This window comes from Pseudorca crassidens, chromosome 16 (genome assembly GCF_039906515.1).
Source record: "Pseudorca crassidens isolate mPseCra1 chromosome 16, mPseCra1.hap1, whole genome shotgun sequence".
In the NCBI taxonomy this organism is placed as follows: domain Eukaryota; kingdom Metazoa; phylum Chordata; class Mammalia; order Artiodactyla; family Delphinidae; genus Pseudorca; species Pseudorca crassidens.
Genome location: NC_090311.1, coordinates 81711779 through 81729250, shown reverse-complemented (window position 1 = coordinate 81729250; position 17472 = coordinate 81711779). Strand labels below are relative to the sequence as shown.

Here is a 17472-nt window from a genome sequence, read left to right as displayed (position 1 = left end):
GGAGGGAGAGATCCTGCAATGCTGAGGAACAGAGGGGGAGATTGAGGCCCTGGGGTGTGTCCTCTGGTGAAGTTCACTCCATCAGCTAAGGGGTGATAGATGGGAGGCTAGAGTCCAGGTGTGAGAGATGGATTCTTAACCCAGTTATGTAATGACGGCCTCCAAGGATTCTGAGTTGTATAGGTTGAATGAATCCATAGCTCATCAGCTTCGGAAGAAGCATAAAAATTTAATGAAAAGGTATAATAATTACACGTGTGGGTTTTAAGTGGCATTTTAAGAAGGAATACAGTAATCGGCAGCTTCTGCTTTTCAGATCATTAAACAACGAATGTCGGCAGCTAACGAGCAGTTTGGTGCCCGGCGTAGTCACGCGTGTTATTTACAACCCGCAGAACACGCGCATGTGACTGTGGGACTTGGCTGTTAACAGCTTCACGTGCCATGTACTTGAAATTACAGCCCCACTTGCTAAGAGGGAAAAAGAAGACTGAACGCAGCCTTGCTTCTGAGTTAGGGTTTTTGCCTTTCTTAATCAATGTATCTTTCCCGGGAATACAGGTGGATGTGTCTGTGTTAAGCCCAAGGGCGGAGATGCATCATTGGAGCAGAAGGGGAACCCGCTCTCACATGTGCATGATTTCCTGTTAGGATCCCAGGGAAAATTCTTAGCATGGTATGTTGCATACGGGGCCTGGGTTTTCTGTGTAGCTCTTAGATCAGCTGGGAAATTGGTGAGGCCTCATCGGATGAGGGAGTTAACTGGGGTGGGAACTCACTTCCCGACCCCCCTATTTCCTGGTCACTCTTGAGCCCCTTGGAGAACAGGACTTTCAGTCAACGGGCTGCCGCATGGGTTGGGCTAGCGGCAGGCTGATCATCGTTAGCTTCCACACGTAATGCGATTTCTGTTTCCTCTCGAGCTATGCTCCACAGCAGGGAAGGCCCGAGGAGGGAGAAGGTACCTCCCTTAGGGTGCTGGTGGTGCTGATGTTTTGGACCCTCACTCCACTAGACAAAAGCCACGACCACAAACCTCTCCAAGTGAGGCCTATTTTGGATTCTCTGTGTAGGTGCTGGGACAGTGCTGTTGAGATTCTCAGAAGCCCTATTGAATGGAGAGGATCTAATGGGATACCCTTAGGTTCTTAGAGGGCCTTTCATCTGTTTGAAAGTTTCTAGAGCTCTCATCCTGGATTTGATCTATGGACTGAGGTCTTTTCTTCATTTGAGAATCATCTGCTCTCTGCAGAGACGGGGAATAAGAAACAGTTTTGTTTCAAACTTTATTTTTATTTTAAATATGAAGTCCTGGCTCCTTTGTATTTAAATGTATGTGCTCTAACTCATCTCCCTTTTCTTGCACCTGATCACAGGCAGCGACCAGAAGCCACTTCTGTATCCTGCCTGGAAATCTCTTTGGCCCTATGGTTAACTTCACTAGGAATTGTTTTCTATATTGCCTCGCTGGTAATGTTACCAGACTTTCTGTCACTATCTTATAGGGGTCCCTTTTCCTCTGGCTTCCAGTAATACTTCTCTTACTTTCCTTTCAGGCTTCACTGAGGCCTGCCACCCGGTCCCAAAGTCAGCGCCTCAGGTTGTAGGATTTGTAGCAGCCGCGTTCTCCTTTCAGTTGCCAACATCTGTCCTCGTTAGTGATTGCTGCATAATGTCTACTTCAAGACTTAGTGGCTTAAAACGTCACCAGTCACTTATTTTGCTCGTGAACCTGCTCTTTGGGCAGGGGGTGGGAGGGTCAGCTAGGGGGTGGCAGCTGGGGCTGGAGGGTCCCCTTCCAGGACTCCTGGGACTAGCAGGCTGGTCTGTCTACCTGTCTGTTGGTTCTTCCACGTTGGTTCTACCACGTCTATTGGTAACCTCGCTATCGCCAGCTTGGCTTCATCACAACGTGGCTGCCGGGTTCTAACAGTGAGTGTCCCAAGAGATACGACATGGAAGTTTCTTATTTCTTAAGGCCTGGACTCAGAAACTGGCATGCGTCTCTATTAATAGGTGATGAATTACCCCAAAACTTTGTAGCTTGAACAACAACCATTTATCATATCCCACGGTTTCTGAGAGTTAGGAATCTGGAAGCAGTTTAGCTGGGTGATCCTAGCTCAGGATCTCTCGCGAGGTTGCTGTCCAGATACGGGGTGGGGCTGAAGTGCTCTGAAGGCTTGATGGGGCCTGAAACATCTGCTTCCAAGCTCATTCACTTGGCTGTCGGCAGACGGTCTTGGTTCGTTGCCACGTGGGCCACGCCGTAGGGCGCTTATGACACGGTCACTGATTTCCCCCAGAGCAAGTGATCTGAGAGTGAAAGCAAACAGGACAGAAGACACAGTGCCTGTTGGACCTTAGTTTCCAAACTCGCACAGTCATCTCTGCTTTAGCGACTAGAAGGGAATTGCTAAGTCCAGCCCACACTCAAGGGGAGGGGAGACAGATGCCACCCCAAGGGAGGAGCGTTGAAGAATCTGATGGGCACATTTTAAAACCATCACAGCAGCCATTTGATTTTATTGCTGGAGCAGTCCTGGGGCCCTGGTTCAAGAGGAAGGGACACAGGGGACAGCTGTCGGTGGGAGGGGTGCAGAGAGTTTGGGGGCCATGTTTTACAGTGTGCCACGGTGACTTAAGAGCCCGTAGGAGCCCGTGAACTAAAGACGTGGACAGGTTTTCAGCCACAGGTAATGGCTTCAGGCACCTGAGTGCCAGGCCTGGCTGTAGGTACTGAGGGTGCAGCAGTGGACAGGACAAGAACCCTTCCTTCATAAGAATTATGCAGTAGCGTGGAGCGAGATATGCCTGGACTGGATGTGGTGGAAAAACATGGCTGTGTTCGGAGTGGGAAGAGCTGTTGAGATTGACTCCGGTGTAGGGTCAGTACTGTGGTAGGAATAAACTAGTCATCATTGGTTAGGACCTGGCTGTCCAGGGCTCTGTACAGCAGGCTAAGGGTAGACGTATCTAGGAGCAGCGATAATTTATTTTTAAGCAAGGCAAGGACATGATCAAAGCCAGACTTTAGGAAGCCCGGTCTGCAGTGGGGTACACGGTGGGATAGAGGTGGGAATGTCTGGGGCTGGAACTCACTGACTTAACTAAGATGCTATCATTGAAAACGGGAGAAAAGAAGGCTAGTGTATGAACTCTTCTACAGATGCTTAGAAGAGCTGTGGTGGCATTAATATAGCCCATTGAATGTGGTTTCATATACGTTAAGAAAACCTAGAAAGCTTATCATGTCTTTTTAAGTGTAGGTCACATGAGATAAGAACAGAGACCACGGTAATACATCAAACGCAACCATCATCTAGATTTTATTTCACGATACACAGTGGATTCTCCACGGAACTCAGCCTTCTTCTTCACTGCCGCTCCCGTGGCTTTCAAAACTCCAAGGAACCTAGATTTCTTCCCGGGCTTCATTCACCTACGCAACTCTTGACTAAACTGTATCTTATTCCTCTCTTTTCTTTCCCTTCTCTGTCTCTGCCTTAACTCGTGTGATGTCTGGCAGAGAATAGCTTGGTTGAAAGCACACACCCATCTTTCATCCCTGTGGACAGGTAGGTACTGTTGTCAAGTCCATCCTAGAGAAGGTCATCCCCCCACGTCTGTGCGTAGTGGCTTAGAATGGGGAGCTGACCGGGGCTGACGGATCTCTTGCTTCTTGAGAGCAGAGGCCACCCTGCGTAGCAGATAGAAGCTTTGGCTTCGGAATCTGAGAGGTCTGTGTTCAAGCCCAGCTTAATCGGCACTTGGCTGGGTGCCCTTGGGCCAATTATTTCATCTTTTAAAATCTTGCTTCTTCATCTATAGAAGGAGGATAACAGTCACACTCTTACCGTAGCGCGCTGTAAGAATTAGATGGGGGGGTGAACTAGACTAATATGGCGCACCAGTACACCGATACCTGGGGAGTTAATGTGTGTGAGCTCCGTGTGCAGAGGCAACAGATGCTTAACTAGCGTCCAAGCAGGAGGAGGTTTCGTCAGGAGGTGACTGGCTCGTGTACCTGCAGCGGAAGGGCTTGTGGTGGCACCTACGTCCCTTCTTGCAAAGTGGCTTCGGCCCCAAAGGCCTGCACAGCCTCCTGCCCGCTGAACTAGGCGGGGCTGCTCGTTGATGGCCAGCCTTCAGTTTGTCCCTTTGGTTTCCAGCACTGAGTTCAGAAGCCCAGAGCCCTGCTGGTCCCCTCCCCAGGCCCGGAAATTAACCTTAGCCCTGGAGGCCCGGTCAATGTCATGGCTGGATCCCAAGCTCCTGGGCTCGGGGCATCTCCCTGAGGCCCGGAGCAGGTCTGGTCTGACTGCCCACTTCAGGCCTCGGGCCCCCGGGCCTCACTGAGGCTTTTCTGGCTGGAGCTCGAGAGGCCATTCTCCGCAAGAGGCAGCCTCAGGCCCACCTTGTCGACTGGCGGGCTGGACAGCACGTGAGAGCAAAGATCTCAGGAGGGTGCTTCACCAAAGGGAACCGCCCAGACCAGGGCTCCGTGAGGCTGTGCTGCCCAAACTGCCCGCTTCACGTGAAGCTTGACTGCGTTGGCCTCTCCCTAGGCTGGGCAGAGGCTGCTGCGGGGAGAGCGAGGGGGTGGTCTCGGTGCCCCAAGGAGGGTGTGATGGGTGTGCCTGCCTCAGGCTCTGTGGTCAGGATGTCAATGGCCTATCTCCTTTTCTAGAACCGGGCCTTGCCCAGCCTTTGACCTCTGGCGATGAGCACTCCTGTCTTGAGCTTAGCTCCGTTCCCTCTCTGCCTGCCGTTCCTTCCTTTCACAGCTGTGGCCTCCTTACCCTCCTTCTCTTCCCAGAAACAGAAGATGTTTCAGTGGCGGGAACCCACGTCCGTGTCTCCGCAACAGGCATCCTTCCCGGCTGTCCCCGGCCTTCCGTCTTGGGCTCCGGGTCCTGTCACTGGGCTCTGCTTCCGTCATGCTCTGTAACCTGACTGGTGTCCCATGGTCATCTTGCACGGGGCCGGCTGTGCTCTGACCATTTCCCCAACCCCAGCATCAAGGCCCAGCTCTCTGATGCGCGGGCTCTGAAGCTTTGCTTATATTGACATCCTGCGTGAGTTTCCGGCTCCATCCTTTCCCTGTTGAAGCAGCCCCCTTATTGTTCTGGTCCACATGTTGAGTTACCTTTGCTGTTATTTTTTCCTGGGCTTTGCCTAATGTCTGGCGCTCAGGAGACAGTCGATGAGAGTAATTGTTTGAAAAAATGGAACCCTCATTTGTTGATTTCTGATCCCCAGAATCTGTTGTTTCCACACCTCAGGATCTCCCCTCCGTTTGTGGTGTATTTTCCTTCTCATCTGCCTCCGATTGTCTGTTTCCAAAGAACAAACAGTTCCAATAACCATTTATTCTTAAATAGCATATCCAGATATCTCTGGTATTCCAAGCCATTTGTTTTTTAAAGATGGTTCTATCTGATTTGACTTTTCCTTTATAGAGAATAAAAATGATCTCTACTTAAAATGCATTAGTTAGAGACAAATGTGTCTAAACGGCAGCCTGAAATCTTTCTCTCTTTTTTTCTTTTTTGCCTGCGCCCTGCAGCACGCAGGATCTCAGTTCCCCGACCAGGGATGGAACCCGTGCCCCCTGTAATGGAAGCCTGGAGTCCTAACCACTGGACCACTAGGGAATTACCTGAATTCTTCTTTTTCTTAGTTTATGATTTGGAGGGAAATAGGAACATTCTTAGAAATAACACGAGATTTTCTAGATAAGTGCAAAATGTTTCCTTCTCTCTAAAAAAGTTCATGGTTTAGATCAATGGCTGGGGGAGCTGATCGGCTCGGTAAAGATTTTTCAAAGATGATGTTTATCCAGGGTGGAAATAGAGACCCACCACGTGAGAAGAAGGAAAGGGTATTGTTCAGAGCTTACCATAGCAAGGCAGGCAGCCACCAGCGCTTGTGTTTCAGCAGAGACTCTGAGGCAGGCAGAGGAGAGGGAAAGCTTCGTGGTGGAACAGAGGAAGGTTCCACGTGTGATTGGAGGCTGTTGGCCTGGAGAAGCTGGGGGTGGGTTAACTAGAGCGTCCAATGTGACTGGTAAGGGGAGCATATTTGACTTACTCTGGTTGTTACAGAAGTTATTGTTCAGCTTCCTGGATTGTGACTAGAGATGGCATCTGACGTCCTACAAGCTGGCCTCCTGGGCTGGTCACTGTACACAGGGGTGGGTTTCCCGGGCAGGCTGCTGCAGGCTGGGCTTCTGTTCTATTTATGATGTGACCATCGTCTGTTTGTATATTTTGTCTCTCGCCAGGCACCGCGCTTTCTCAAGCTATTTGAAGCAGTCTGTGTTTCATGTAAAATGCCGTGTTCCAGCGTTCTCTTCCCCTTGTCTTCCGGCGTTCTCTTCCCCTTGTCTTCCGGCGTTCTCTTCCCCTTGTCTTCCGGCGTTCTCTTCCCCTCGTCTTCCGGCGTTCTCTTCCCCTCGTCTTCCGGCGTTCTCTTCCCCTCGTCTTCCGGCGTTCTCTTCCCCTTGTCTTCCGGCGTTCTCTTCCCCTTGTCTTCTCTATCAAATGTGACCATTTCTAAAATGTTTGATGTGCAAAACCGGGGCTCTGCTCACAGAAAATGCTTTTCGGTATCTCAGGAAATCATGGTAACTGGAAGAAAGAAACAAAACGAGTGGAAAATGGCAAATTCCAGCCAAAGGAGCTTCCGTGCAGAGGGGGTTCGGGGAGCAGTTGGTTGGTGATCGTGGCCTTGACATCGCTGAGCGTGAGGCTTGGAAGGCAGAGGGTGTGGTCCTGCCCAACCAGCGGGTGTGGACTTGAGCTTGGAATTCCTCGAAAGATCTGGTGTCAGGCCAGAGAAGAGGTGTAGCACTCTATGATTTGGGGGTTTGATGATGTTCAACACTGGCTTTATTTCTTTTTCCCTCGAAAAGAAGTATAGCTCAAATTCGGGTAGGTAGAAGAGGATAACTTTAGGAGGATCGTCACAGATGGAAATGTCTGTGGCCCAGCGAGTACCGTGCGTGGGCACGTCCCCCCGTGAAGGTAATAGTGAGGCCCGTGGACTGACTGGGTGAGACAGCCCGTCTGAGCACAGGATTTAACCTCAGCCATCTCTGTTCTCCCTCCCTTTATGGATGACTCGTGGCCGTGTTTTGACCAAGTCCCTTACTGAGATGTATTTGATGGAATAAGCACCTAACATGAGGTTGGAAGAACCAAGTTCAAGTTCAGTAATCTCATGTGTGATCGTAGAACTCCGAAACATTGTGACCTTACGAAGGTCACTCTCTGGGTCTCAGTTTCTTCAACTGGAAACCAAGGGCAGTCATTACAAGACCTCCTTCCTGGATTGTTGGGAAGACTAAATGAGAATTCACAAGAGCCCTGTCATCTATAAAATGAGACTCAGATAATGATTTCAAAAAATAACCCCCAGATAGCATGAAGTAGAGGAGGGTAACGATTTAAAATTCAGAGACACTGAGGATGTACTTAGAAACAGCAGGTTGAGTAAAATCAGTTTCAGCTTTGGCAGGCACCCAGAGGGTTTTAATTGTGTTACTTGTAGCATAAAATATTTTGACAGGTGCTCTAGAAAACCTACATGAGGGCCCAAGTGCGGTTCGCTTGCCGCAGAGCAGGCAGGCATATGCGCAGCTCGATGCAAAGGTGGATGTGCATCCGTACACAGATTCCCCCTTGGCTTTAGGGAAGACGCATCAGGGTGATGGAGATTGGGGTCCCCGGGTCACTGATGGGACTTCCTACAGGGATCAGCGTTTCCTTTTCTCAGTTTTCATCACGGAGCTCTGGTCAGTTGCAGCAGTCGGGGAGGGCTGCGTCAGGCAAGATTCGCCCCATGGGCTTGGATCTGAGGCCAAAATGCTTATGAAATATTAACCGAGGACAGCGTAGCATTTATCGCGGCACGGCTTTTGATATTATCTGTCTCTCTGGGAATTCACGCTCATTCTGTGTATGGGAAACGTGCACAGCACGCTGCGTTTCCCAAGCCACACCCCTGCGGATCAAGGACCCTAATGAGTGATCTCTCTCATGTTTTAGGAAGGCTCTGGCCTCTAGAGCCGGTGATGAGTCGCAGGAGGGCCTGAGGATGTATTTCCAGGAAACCTTCCATGCTGGCACTCACTCCGTCTCTGGAGTGTCTTCCTGTTTGTTTTGGGAGGTCTTTTCTCTCTGAATTGTTCTCAAGAGGAAGTTGCACACTTGGCATCTCCTGCCTGGTGTCTCTGGGGCAGTCTCGGTGCTCACCCCACCATGTTGCTAACCCTCTGGCTTGAAAATATGGCCCAGCAGAAAGGTGGGAGCTCCCTCAGCCCAGGCCGAGAAGGGAACTTGAAGGCCACGCGGGTGCTCACGCAGTTCTGTCCAGAGGCCGTCACACTTCTGGGGCTGCGGGCTCCTCCCGCGGTCTCCCCACGGCTTCTCTGTGGCCCTTCATAGGGGGCTCCACTCGCAACGGCCCCCACCGGTCATTGTTCACGTAGAAATCGCGGATCCAGAAACGTTTCCATTGTGTGTCCATTGACAGCTCAAAGTTTGTGGCATCCAGTCTGCTCTCCTTATCAGGACTTCGTTTCTCCTAAATGGGTCCAAACCCATTAGCATTTGGAGCCCTCTTGTCAACGTCTTGGCCCGTCTTTGGTCACGTGCCTCTCTTCTGCTAGCACCACCCCCCGCAAGACAATGCCCTTTGCTTAACAAGGTTCCCGTTTCGCCTTTTGGGAACCTTACGTTCGTTGCTGGTGAACCTGCCTCTGTCTCCCCTTCTGGAATGATCACTCTTCTCTGAGCCCTCCTAGAGCATATTTGCCTATTTTTTTTTTTACTGTACATCTTATCCCCTTTATTCAATGTAACTTCCTGGAGAGAAGGGCCAGTGCCTTGTCCCTTTCCGTATGTGCCCACATAGTGAGAGACAGTAAATAGTCTCAAAAGATATTTATGCAATCATGGAATCTGAAACTATGGATTTCAGTAACAGAAATGGCATGGGCTGGGTGTGCAGAATGCCCTTAAAGTGGGACAAAATTGTGTAACCTTTCCCACACTGATACCGTATTGAAATCTGCCTTATGAAATAATAAGAATAAAGAAATAAACAGCACAGTTTAATACTTAAGAGGAGGGGTTTTGGAGCTATGTTTGAGTTGGAAAGTTGCCCTGCCTTTTATTGCTATGGAAGCTTCAGCAAGATATGTAATTCTCTAGATTTCAGTTTTCTCCACCGTAGAGATAACAATGTGTATTTTAGTGACCATAAAATGAGCCATTATTTTATATACTACTAAGAAGGAAACATTGCTGTCAATTAAACAATGATACAGTGCTTTCTGTGGCTTAGAGTTTTTATTTTATACTTATTGAAATAGCTCTTTTAGATGTAGTTAAGCTTTTGAAAAAATCACATATCACTCTTTTAAAAAGGAAAATGAATGGATTAAGGTTTCCCTAAGATGTGTCATGCTTAGTCTGGCCTAAAACACAGTTCGACTCAAGTCAAGCCTCCTGTTTCTCCACACAGTATCATCCTCTGCATCAGTGAGGCGACTGGTGATGCAACTTTTTTTCTTTTTCTCCAAGAACGAACTACTGTTTTCTGTAGGATTTTCTGCCAAGCTGCTAACACCATTCTTCAAGTTTTAAATGCTGGTGCTTTCCTAATCTTACAAATCCATTTCAACAGAAGGTAACAGGACTCAAAGTGTCCTTAAATGGTTTGTACATTGAAACAGCAGGGGGATATAGATGCTCAGTCAGGCCACCAAGAATGACAATCACGTAATAGCAACTTCATCCAGACCACCTCCTAGATAACAGTAATTGTAAGACACATCCGTTTCAGAGATGTTAAAATGTAAAAAACAAAGTGCATCTTGGAATAGATAACATAGAGTGTATTATCACCAAGGGTTGTGGTGAGATTTGAAGGAGAGAAAGTTAGTAGCTGTTATCATGATTATGGTTATAATAAACTCTTAGGAAATATAGTGGAGCCCTCTGATAACAATAACTGTTGTTTATGGAGTGCTTATTAATGTGATATGTTTATTAATTATGGTATCATTTTCATACTTAAATATTCCCTAATACAGTTTTCCTTTTTTATTGAGGTATGATTTACATTCAGTGAAATGCACAGATGTTAAGGGTACAGTTCCATGAACTTTGACACCTGTGTTATCATCACCCCAGAAACATCACGCTTGTACCTGTTCCCAGTCATCATCTCCCTTTGCCCAGATGGCCTCTGTTCTGACGTCTTCTACCATGGATTAGTTTTGCCTGTTCCAGAAGTTAATATCAACGGAATCCCGTCGTATGCCTTCTTTTGTGTCTTTTTCTTGAGATACTCCCACGTCACTGCGTGTATGTAGAGTTTGTGCCTTTTCCTTGCTGGGTAGTTCCGACGTACCACTGTTTCTACCTTCTCCTCTAGATGGACATTTAGGTTGTTTCCAGTTTGGGACAATGAGTAAAGCAACTGTGAACATTTGAGTCAAGTATTTGTTGATTGCATGTTTCATTTTTATTAGGGAACTGTTGACCGAAACTGCCTGTCTTGGCCAGGCACGATAATAATACTGTGAGTTTTCTCACAGTAGGAGTTCCCGATAAGGGACTGCCGTTGAAAACTAACCAGAAGAATTCGGGAGGGGCCAAAAGGAGGGAGGAGACACCAGCCCATATGTCCCGCCAACCTCCCAGAACCCTTTGTGCCGGTATCCATCTTGGCTGAGAGATGCGTGCGTCACGAGGAAGGACCCCGAGTCAGACCAGATGTGGGCCAATCAAGATGATGGACCAGAGACAACCCGGAAACTAACCGCATCACCATAAAGCCCGAGACTGCGAGCCACGTGGCAGAGCAGTCCTCCTGGGTTCCCTTGCGCCGCTGCTCTGCGCCCGGGCGCCGCTTCCCAATAAGGTCTCTTGCTTTGTCAGCACGTGTGTCTCCTCGGACAATTCATTTCTGAGTGTTAGAGAAGAGCCCGCTCTCGGGCCCTGGAAGGGGTCCCTCTTCCTGCAACAATTTCTCTTGGGTAAATACCTAGCAGTGGAATTGTTGAATCAAAGGATAGGTGTATGTTAACTTTATGAGAAATGGACAGAACCTGTCTCAAAGTGCTTGTACATTTCATGCTCCCGTCACACGGGAGAGTTCTGGTAACTCCTCGTGCTTGTCAACCAGGCAGTTTCAGTCCAGTTAATCTGAGCCACTTGAATGGTTTTGTAGTGGAATCCCTACGGCTTTAATGTGCATTTTTCTGGCAACTAATGATCATCAACATTTTTCATACGCTTTTCGGCCCCAGTTATATATCTTTGTAATGTGCCTGTGGTGTCATTTGCCTACTTTTCAATAGGGCTATTTGTGTTTTAACTGTTGAGTTGCAGGACTCAAGTCCTTCATCAGATGTATGCATTGTAAATATTGTCTCCCAGTCTGTGGCTTGCCTATTCATTTTCTTAATGGTATTTTTTGAGGAGTAGATGTTTATAATTTTGATGAAGCCCATTTATTCATTTTTTCTCTTGTAATTAGTATATTCTGTGTCTTATCTAAAGTTTTTCTGACTCCAAAGTTAGAAAGATATTCTCCTATATGTTCTTCTAGAAGCTTTATAGTTTTCACTTGTACGTTTAGGTCTGTGATCCATCTCTAATTAAATTCTGTGTATGATTTGAGGTATGTATCAAGGTTAATGTTTCCCCCATATAGGTAGCTAGTTGTTCCTGTACCATCTGTTGAAAGTCTTTTGTTTTCCTCATTGACTTGCTTGGGCACTTTGGTTGGAAATTACTTAACTGTGTGAGGGTGGGTCTACTTCTGAACTGTCTGTTCTCTTCCATTGATCTGTTTGTCTGTTTGTACACCAGTGCCATTCTGTCTGCATTTACTGTAGCTTCAGTGTTAGTTTGAAATCAAGTAGCAAATGTCCTCTAACTCTGTTCTCCCTTTTAAGGATTGTTTTGCTTTAGCTAGGCCTTTGCATTTTCTTTTACCATTTTAGAATAAGCTTGTCAGTTTCTACAAAAGACCCACATGAGGTTTTGATTAGAATTGTATTGAATCAATAGGTCATTTTGAGGAAAATGAAAACCTTAACAGTATTCAGTTTTCCAATGTGTGTGTATACCGTATATCTTTCTAATTATTTAAGTCTCCTTTAGTTTCTCTCAGAAGTTTTAAAATGGTTTTCTGTGTAGAGGTTTTGCACATATTTCTTTAAATTTACCCCTAAGTGTTTTGAGTTTTAAAATATCTTATACATGATATTAAAAAAAATTCACCTTCCAATAATTTGCTGCTGATACTTAGAAATACAATTGATTTCTGTATATTGACCTTGATTCTTGCAACCCTGCTAATAAATTCAATGCTCAGAGCTTTACAGAATTTCACATTTATTCTTGTAGCCACCTGTAATGCACAATCATATTTTATAAGAAGTTTGCCCTGAAATCCCATATGCTGATTTCTTTGCTCAAGGTCATGCAGTTTGTGTAACCGGGATTTGAATTTAGGTCTAGTTTGACTCCAAGGCCCGGTCCCTTTCCACCCTACTGGAATCTTTCACCTCTTTGACGTTTGGACGTTTGTATGGAATGATGCCATGTGGCTGCCCTGGGTTTCACTGTGATATTTTTGTGTCGTCATGTTTCAGAAGGACGTGAATTAGCCAATGCACCCCCCTAAAACAGAATATAATAAGTTGCTAAAGGGACTGGTGGTTTTTTCCGCTTAAGGAGGACAGTCAGTGTGTTTCCAGATTCCTCCACAGAAGACGTGAATGCAGCTGGCTGTAGCTGCAAAGTTCACCCCCCTCCCCCACACCGTTAGTGCACGCTCGCGGCACCTTCCATAGGTAGGGATGCGGCAACGCTTGTTTTCCCTCCTTTTCCGCAGGAAACCATTTCTGTACAGCCAAGGAGCTCACGGAGGAGATTAGATCATTAACATCCGAGAGGGAAGGGCTGGAGGGACTTCTCCACAAACTGTTGGTGCTGAGTTCCAGGAACGTCCAGAAATTGGCAAGTGTTAAAGAAGATTACAGTAGCCTCAGGAGAGAACTGGACCAGGGGAGAACTGCCTATGGTGAGTGGTCACACGGGTGTCTCGTGTCTGTGTGCTATTTATTGTACTGCTTTATGTGAGCGTCACTGGGAAGGGTGTCCTGGAGACACACAGCCCTTTTCCTGGAGGACAGTTTTGGCAGGAGCCTCGGCCAATGCGGCAGAATTTCTTGTCAGCTTTTGTTTGGCTATCGCATGAGATGCCTTTTCATTTTCTGTCTTTCCCCCCTCCTCTACCCTGGACTTGCTAATGGCCTTGTGATCGTTCAGAGCCATCTCCCCCTTGGCACAGTTCTTGAGAATTTTCTCTGTTTGACAATTATCTCCCTTTTGTTCCTTGCCTCGGCCTTCTGGTTTGCACAGTCGCAGATGAAAGCAGGCTGGCTCTGGGAAAACTGAGAAAAGACCAGGAAGTGCCTCTTCTCTGTGTGGGCTTTTCTGAGAGCTGCTTTCCCCAGGAAGAATGATGCCGAAGATAACTGGTGCTGTCTTGGCCAAAGTATCTGTTTGTTGGGGGAGTTAAAGTATTCGTGTGGTCTTTTCCTGTCCCGTTGTTAACTGTAAAGGAGGTCACCTTGAGGCTTCACTCTGAGGAATACTTTCAGAAGATGTTGGTTCAGTCCAAATTGATAAAGCCAAACCTATTTCTTAAAAAAAAAACCCAAAACACACACACAGTGAAGAATTTCTGATGATTCAATTTCTAATATACAGAATGAAATCATAGGAAGAAAATTTAGATTTAAAGTATGTTAGATGCTGGAACCTGTTTCTTCATCAGTAAAATGGGAAGAGTATTTTCCATCTCATAGGCTGGTTAAGTGGTACAAATTAAGTGAGGTAATTTATCAAGATCCTGAGATTGTGTGTGTGTGTGTGCGCGCGCGCGCACACACACCCTTGCACGTCCCCTGGGAACCAGAGGTTGTTGGAAGGCAAAGTTCATGCATAGTAAATCATTTCCCTAAATAAGTATTTACTAGGAAAGTGAAAGGCATATATACAAATAAAGGACTGTATTTACAAAGTATGCTTGTTTAAAAAGAAATAAGAAAAGAATAGAGATTTTAGTTAGCCAGATTTGAAATAGGGCTATTTGAAAATATTCCACAAATTGAAGTAAATGAAGATTAGTATTTAAAACCAAATAAATAAATATGAAATCAGCTAGCGGAAATAGGTGTATCATTTCACTATGAATAAATTTAGTTTTAAAGACTTACTAAATTTTGTAGAGAGAGGTTTCTTCACAGTTATTTGAATGAAAGATGGGATGGTCAAGCATTATCGTGTCTTCTTAGCCGTGGACACCCTCAAGTTGGTTCAACAACTCAGAACGCCTTATCTTTTTTTCACTTTTGTAGGTCAAAGCTTTGTTTTTGCCAAATATGTAACTAGAGACTGCATTTGAGCCTTAACATATAGCTATAGTCCTGAGAAATGACAACACATTCCTCTAAGATGTGACGGTGCAGTTTATTACATTATTATAGGACTAACCTTGTATATTTTAAATGAATTTTTGCTATAAGTTTTTAAAATAATAAAAAATGATAACTATGAAATGTCTCACCTTGTCATCCCAAGTCTTTTGGTGCAAAATGGGAAATTTATATCTAAGAATAAAGATGTGAACCAGTTTGGACAAATTTAGTTCAGCAATATTTTCTTTTTTAAAAAATTTTTATTGAAGTATACTTGACTTACAATGTTGTGTTAATTTTTGCTGTACAGCAAAGTGACTCAGTTATACATATATATATATATATATATGTTCTTTTTCATATTCTTTTCCATTATGGTTTATCACAGGATATTTAATATAGTTCCCTGTGCTATACCGTAGAACCTTTTTTTATCCATCCTATGTATAATAGGATGCAGCAATATTTTCATTTGAACAGTTGAGCTCTTGAAAGCCATTAATATCTCTTTTTTGAAAAAAAAGAGCTGTAAAGTATTTTTTGAATCTCATCATTGTCACTTGACTAAGTATTTTCAAAATGATGAATAAAACATAAACAAATGGAACGCGAGATTGTTACCATGGATGAGTCTAAATTGCAGATGGCTCATTACTGTGGTGAAGGCGTTCTTTATGTTTCATACTTGGATTTTGCTGGATCAGCTACCCTTTTCCCTCTGCTTTAGGCCGAAGCTAATTTTTAAGCAATCTGAGGTGACTTGGCTTTGGGTGAACCAAATTAATAATCTTGGGTTGGAGATAGTGTGAGAGACAAAGCAAGAAAGAGAGAAAGAATTGCTTGGTAACATGAAGCTTTTACCCATGGATAGTAATCAGACTAGACCAGAGACCATATTCTCTCATTTGTTGCATTTTGAGAGTTAAAAGTCTGGAGGGAGCTCTGTGCTCGAGTTTAAACATGGAGCACATACAAAGACGTAGTGCGCTTCTGCGTGTATTACCGTGAGCTGACTCTTTTTAATCTTAGATAAAACGTTTTAAAATAAGACTATTCAAAAAATGAGCGCTGTGTGGTGTTCGCAAAAACAGATTTTGACTTCCAGCAGTGATTGCAGAATGCAGCGTTTGGGAGCAAAAGGCAATTCAGGGATGAACAAGTCACTCCTTGACGGTCAGGGACCCAGGCTCTGTGACACTGGCTCCAAGTTGGCTGACCCAGCCGTGTGTGTGTACAAGGGTTCTGTTTCTATAGCGGGAGGGGAGATTTGCAGTCTTAGGGCACAGTCTGTCTCATTCAGAGGATTCTTAATGATGGGAAGAGTATGTGTAATGCCTCATCACAGATGAACTTGCTCTGCTGATCACTTACCATGTCATTACATCCTGTGTCTCTGGCCTGACTGTAAGTCCATCGAGGTGAAAACACTGTCTTTAGGTTTCATTTGCGTCGTTGGCAGTACCCAGCACGATGTCATTAAAAATAGTTAAATAGACCACAGATATTTGTTCATTTACTGGGGCCAGATGTTAAAATGAAACATTAGTCCTTTCTTCCCTTAGTTTGAATCACAGACCCAGACCTTGGATCTTCTTTTAAAAAAAAAAAAAAGTTTAAAATTCATTTTCCAATTTAATGAGAGCAGTGATAAGTTTGATTGTCTTTCATGGAAGATGCTTGAGTTGGATATTCAGATTGGGGTGGCAGCAGACAGAACTAGTGGGATGAAAAAAAATCAGTAACTTTTTTTACAGTTTGCTACATCTGCTTTTCAGAAAAAAAAGACAACCCCGAGATTTACATAACTGTTTTTCCATCCCTTGTGGATAAGTTGGTAATGTGTATTGTACTTTATTAATATTGTTGATTTCGTACTATAACTCAGATATAAAGGAAGCAGACGTCAAGGGGAGAGATTTAATCACAGAATAATCAGGGCTGGAATTTTAAATAGAGTATCATTAGCATGTTAATGAATTTTCCCAGTTTACGCGAGCTGCCCAAGTAGAAAAGATACTGCAGATGTAGCTCAAAAATCTGGCGGGGCCTGTGGCCCAGTGAGCTGTCAGGAATCTGTGTAGGGTCTGTGAAATGCGTAAAGAGATTCTCAGTGTGGGTGTCAAAGGCTGTTTTTTTCTGGGCTGTCTGTGATGGCTGTCTGTGTCCAGCTTAAACTCACTTATTTGCCTTTCAGTGAGCAAGGAGGAAGTGGAAGGCAGGTAAGGGGCAGGTTTGTTTTTTTTTTTATGTCTTTATTGAATTCGTACTGCTTCTGTTTTATGTTCTGGTTTTTTGGCCAAGAGGCATGTGGGATCTTAGCTCCCGGACCAGGGATCGAACCCGAACCCCCTGCGTTGGAAGGCGAAGTCCCAACCACTGGGCCGCCAGGGAAGTCCCAAGGGACAGTTTTTAAGGGTGATAAAGTTGAAGTGGCGTAACTTTTCAGTTATGGTTTGGGACTAGTACCTACCTTTTGCTTCAGGTTAGAAAGGCCACACCCACACAATCCTGCCCTTATCTTTGGACTGCCTCCTGATAGCTAATAAAAGGAAGTATGATGCCCCTTAGTGAGGTATTCGTTTTTTTAACTCTTAAGTCCACTGGTGAAACATCTTTCATAAGTCACTTTAAGGAGAAGCTTTTGGTTAAGAGATTGTGTGCCTTACAGGTTCTGCATATATAGGCAGTCACTCCCTTTCCACATTTATTAGCTATATTTAGATAAAATTTTCAAGAAAAATGAGAACAGGGGAATAAAATCTGCCTTATTTTTGGAGGGGGGGAAGAAATGGAGGCCTGGAATATATATAAGTATATATCAAAGATGGAAACAACAAAATTAACAGATACAATGGAAAAGTCGAGACAAGAAAATGCTAATGATGAGTGTTAATTATTTTGGTTGAGAATATGATGTGATCGTGAACTTCCTAGAAGCCAGAGCAAAAAAGATAGGTGAAGCG

At 45.1% G+C, this 17472-nt stretch overlaps 1 protein-coding gene across 4 annotated transcripts in view; it reads left to right on the top strand.

Annotated features, from left to right (window-relative positions):
* The window catches only part of DISC1 (DISC1 scaffold protein), a 347388-nt gene that overhangs the window by 142944 nt on the left and 186972 nt on the right, over nucleotides 1–17472 (top strand). For all 4 annotated transcript variants that reach the window (XM_067711093.1, XM_067711094.1, XM_067711096.1 and 1 more), the window contains exon 9: nucleotides 12919–13107. In XM_067711093.1, coding sequence (XP_067567194.1) covers nucleotides 12919–13107 — 189 coding nt within the window. The remainder of the gene's footprint in view (nucleotides 1–12918; nucleotides 13108–17472) is intronic.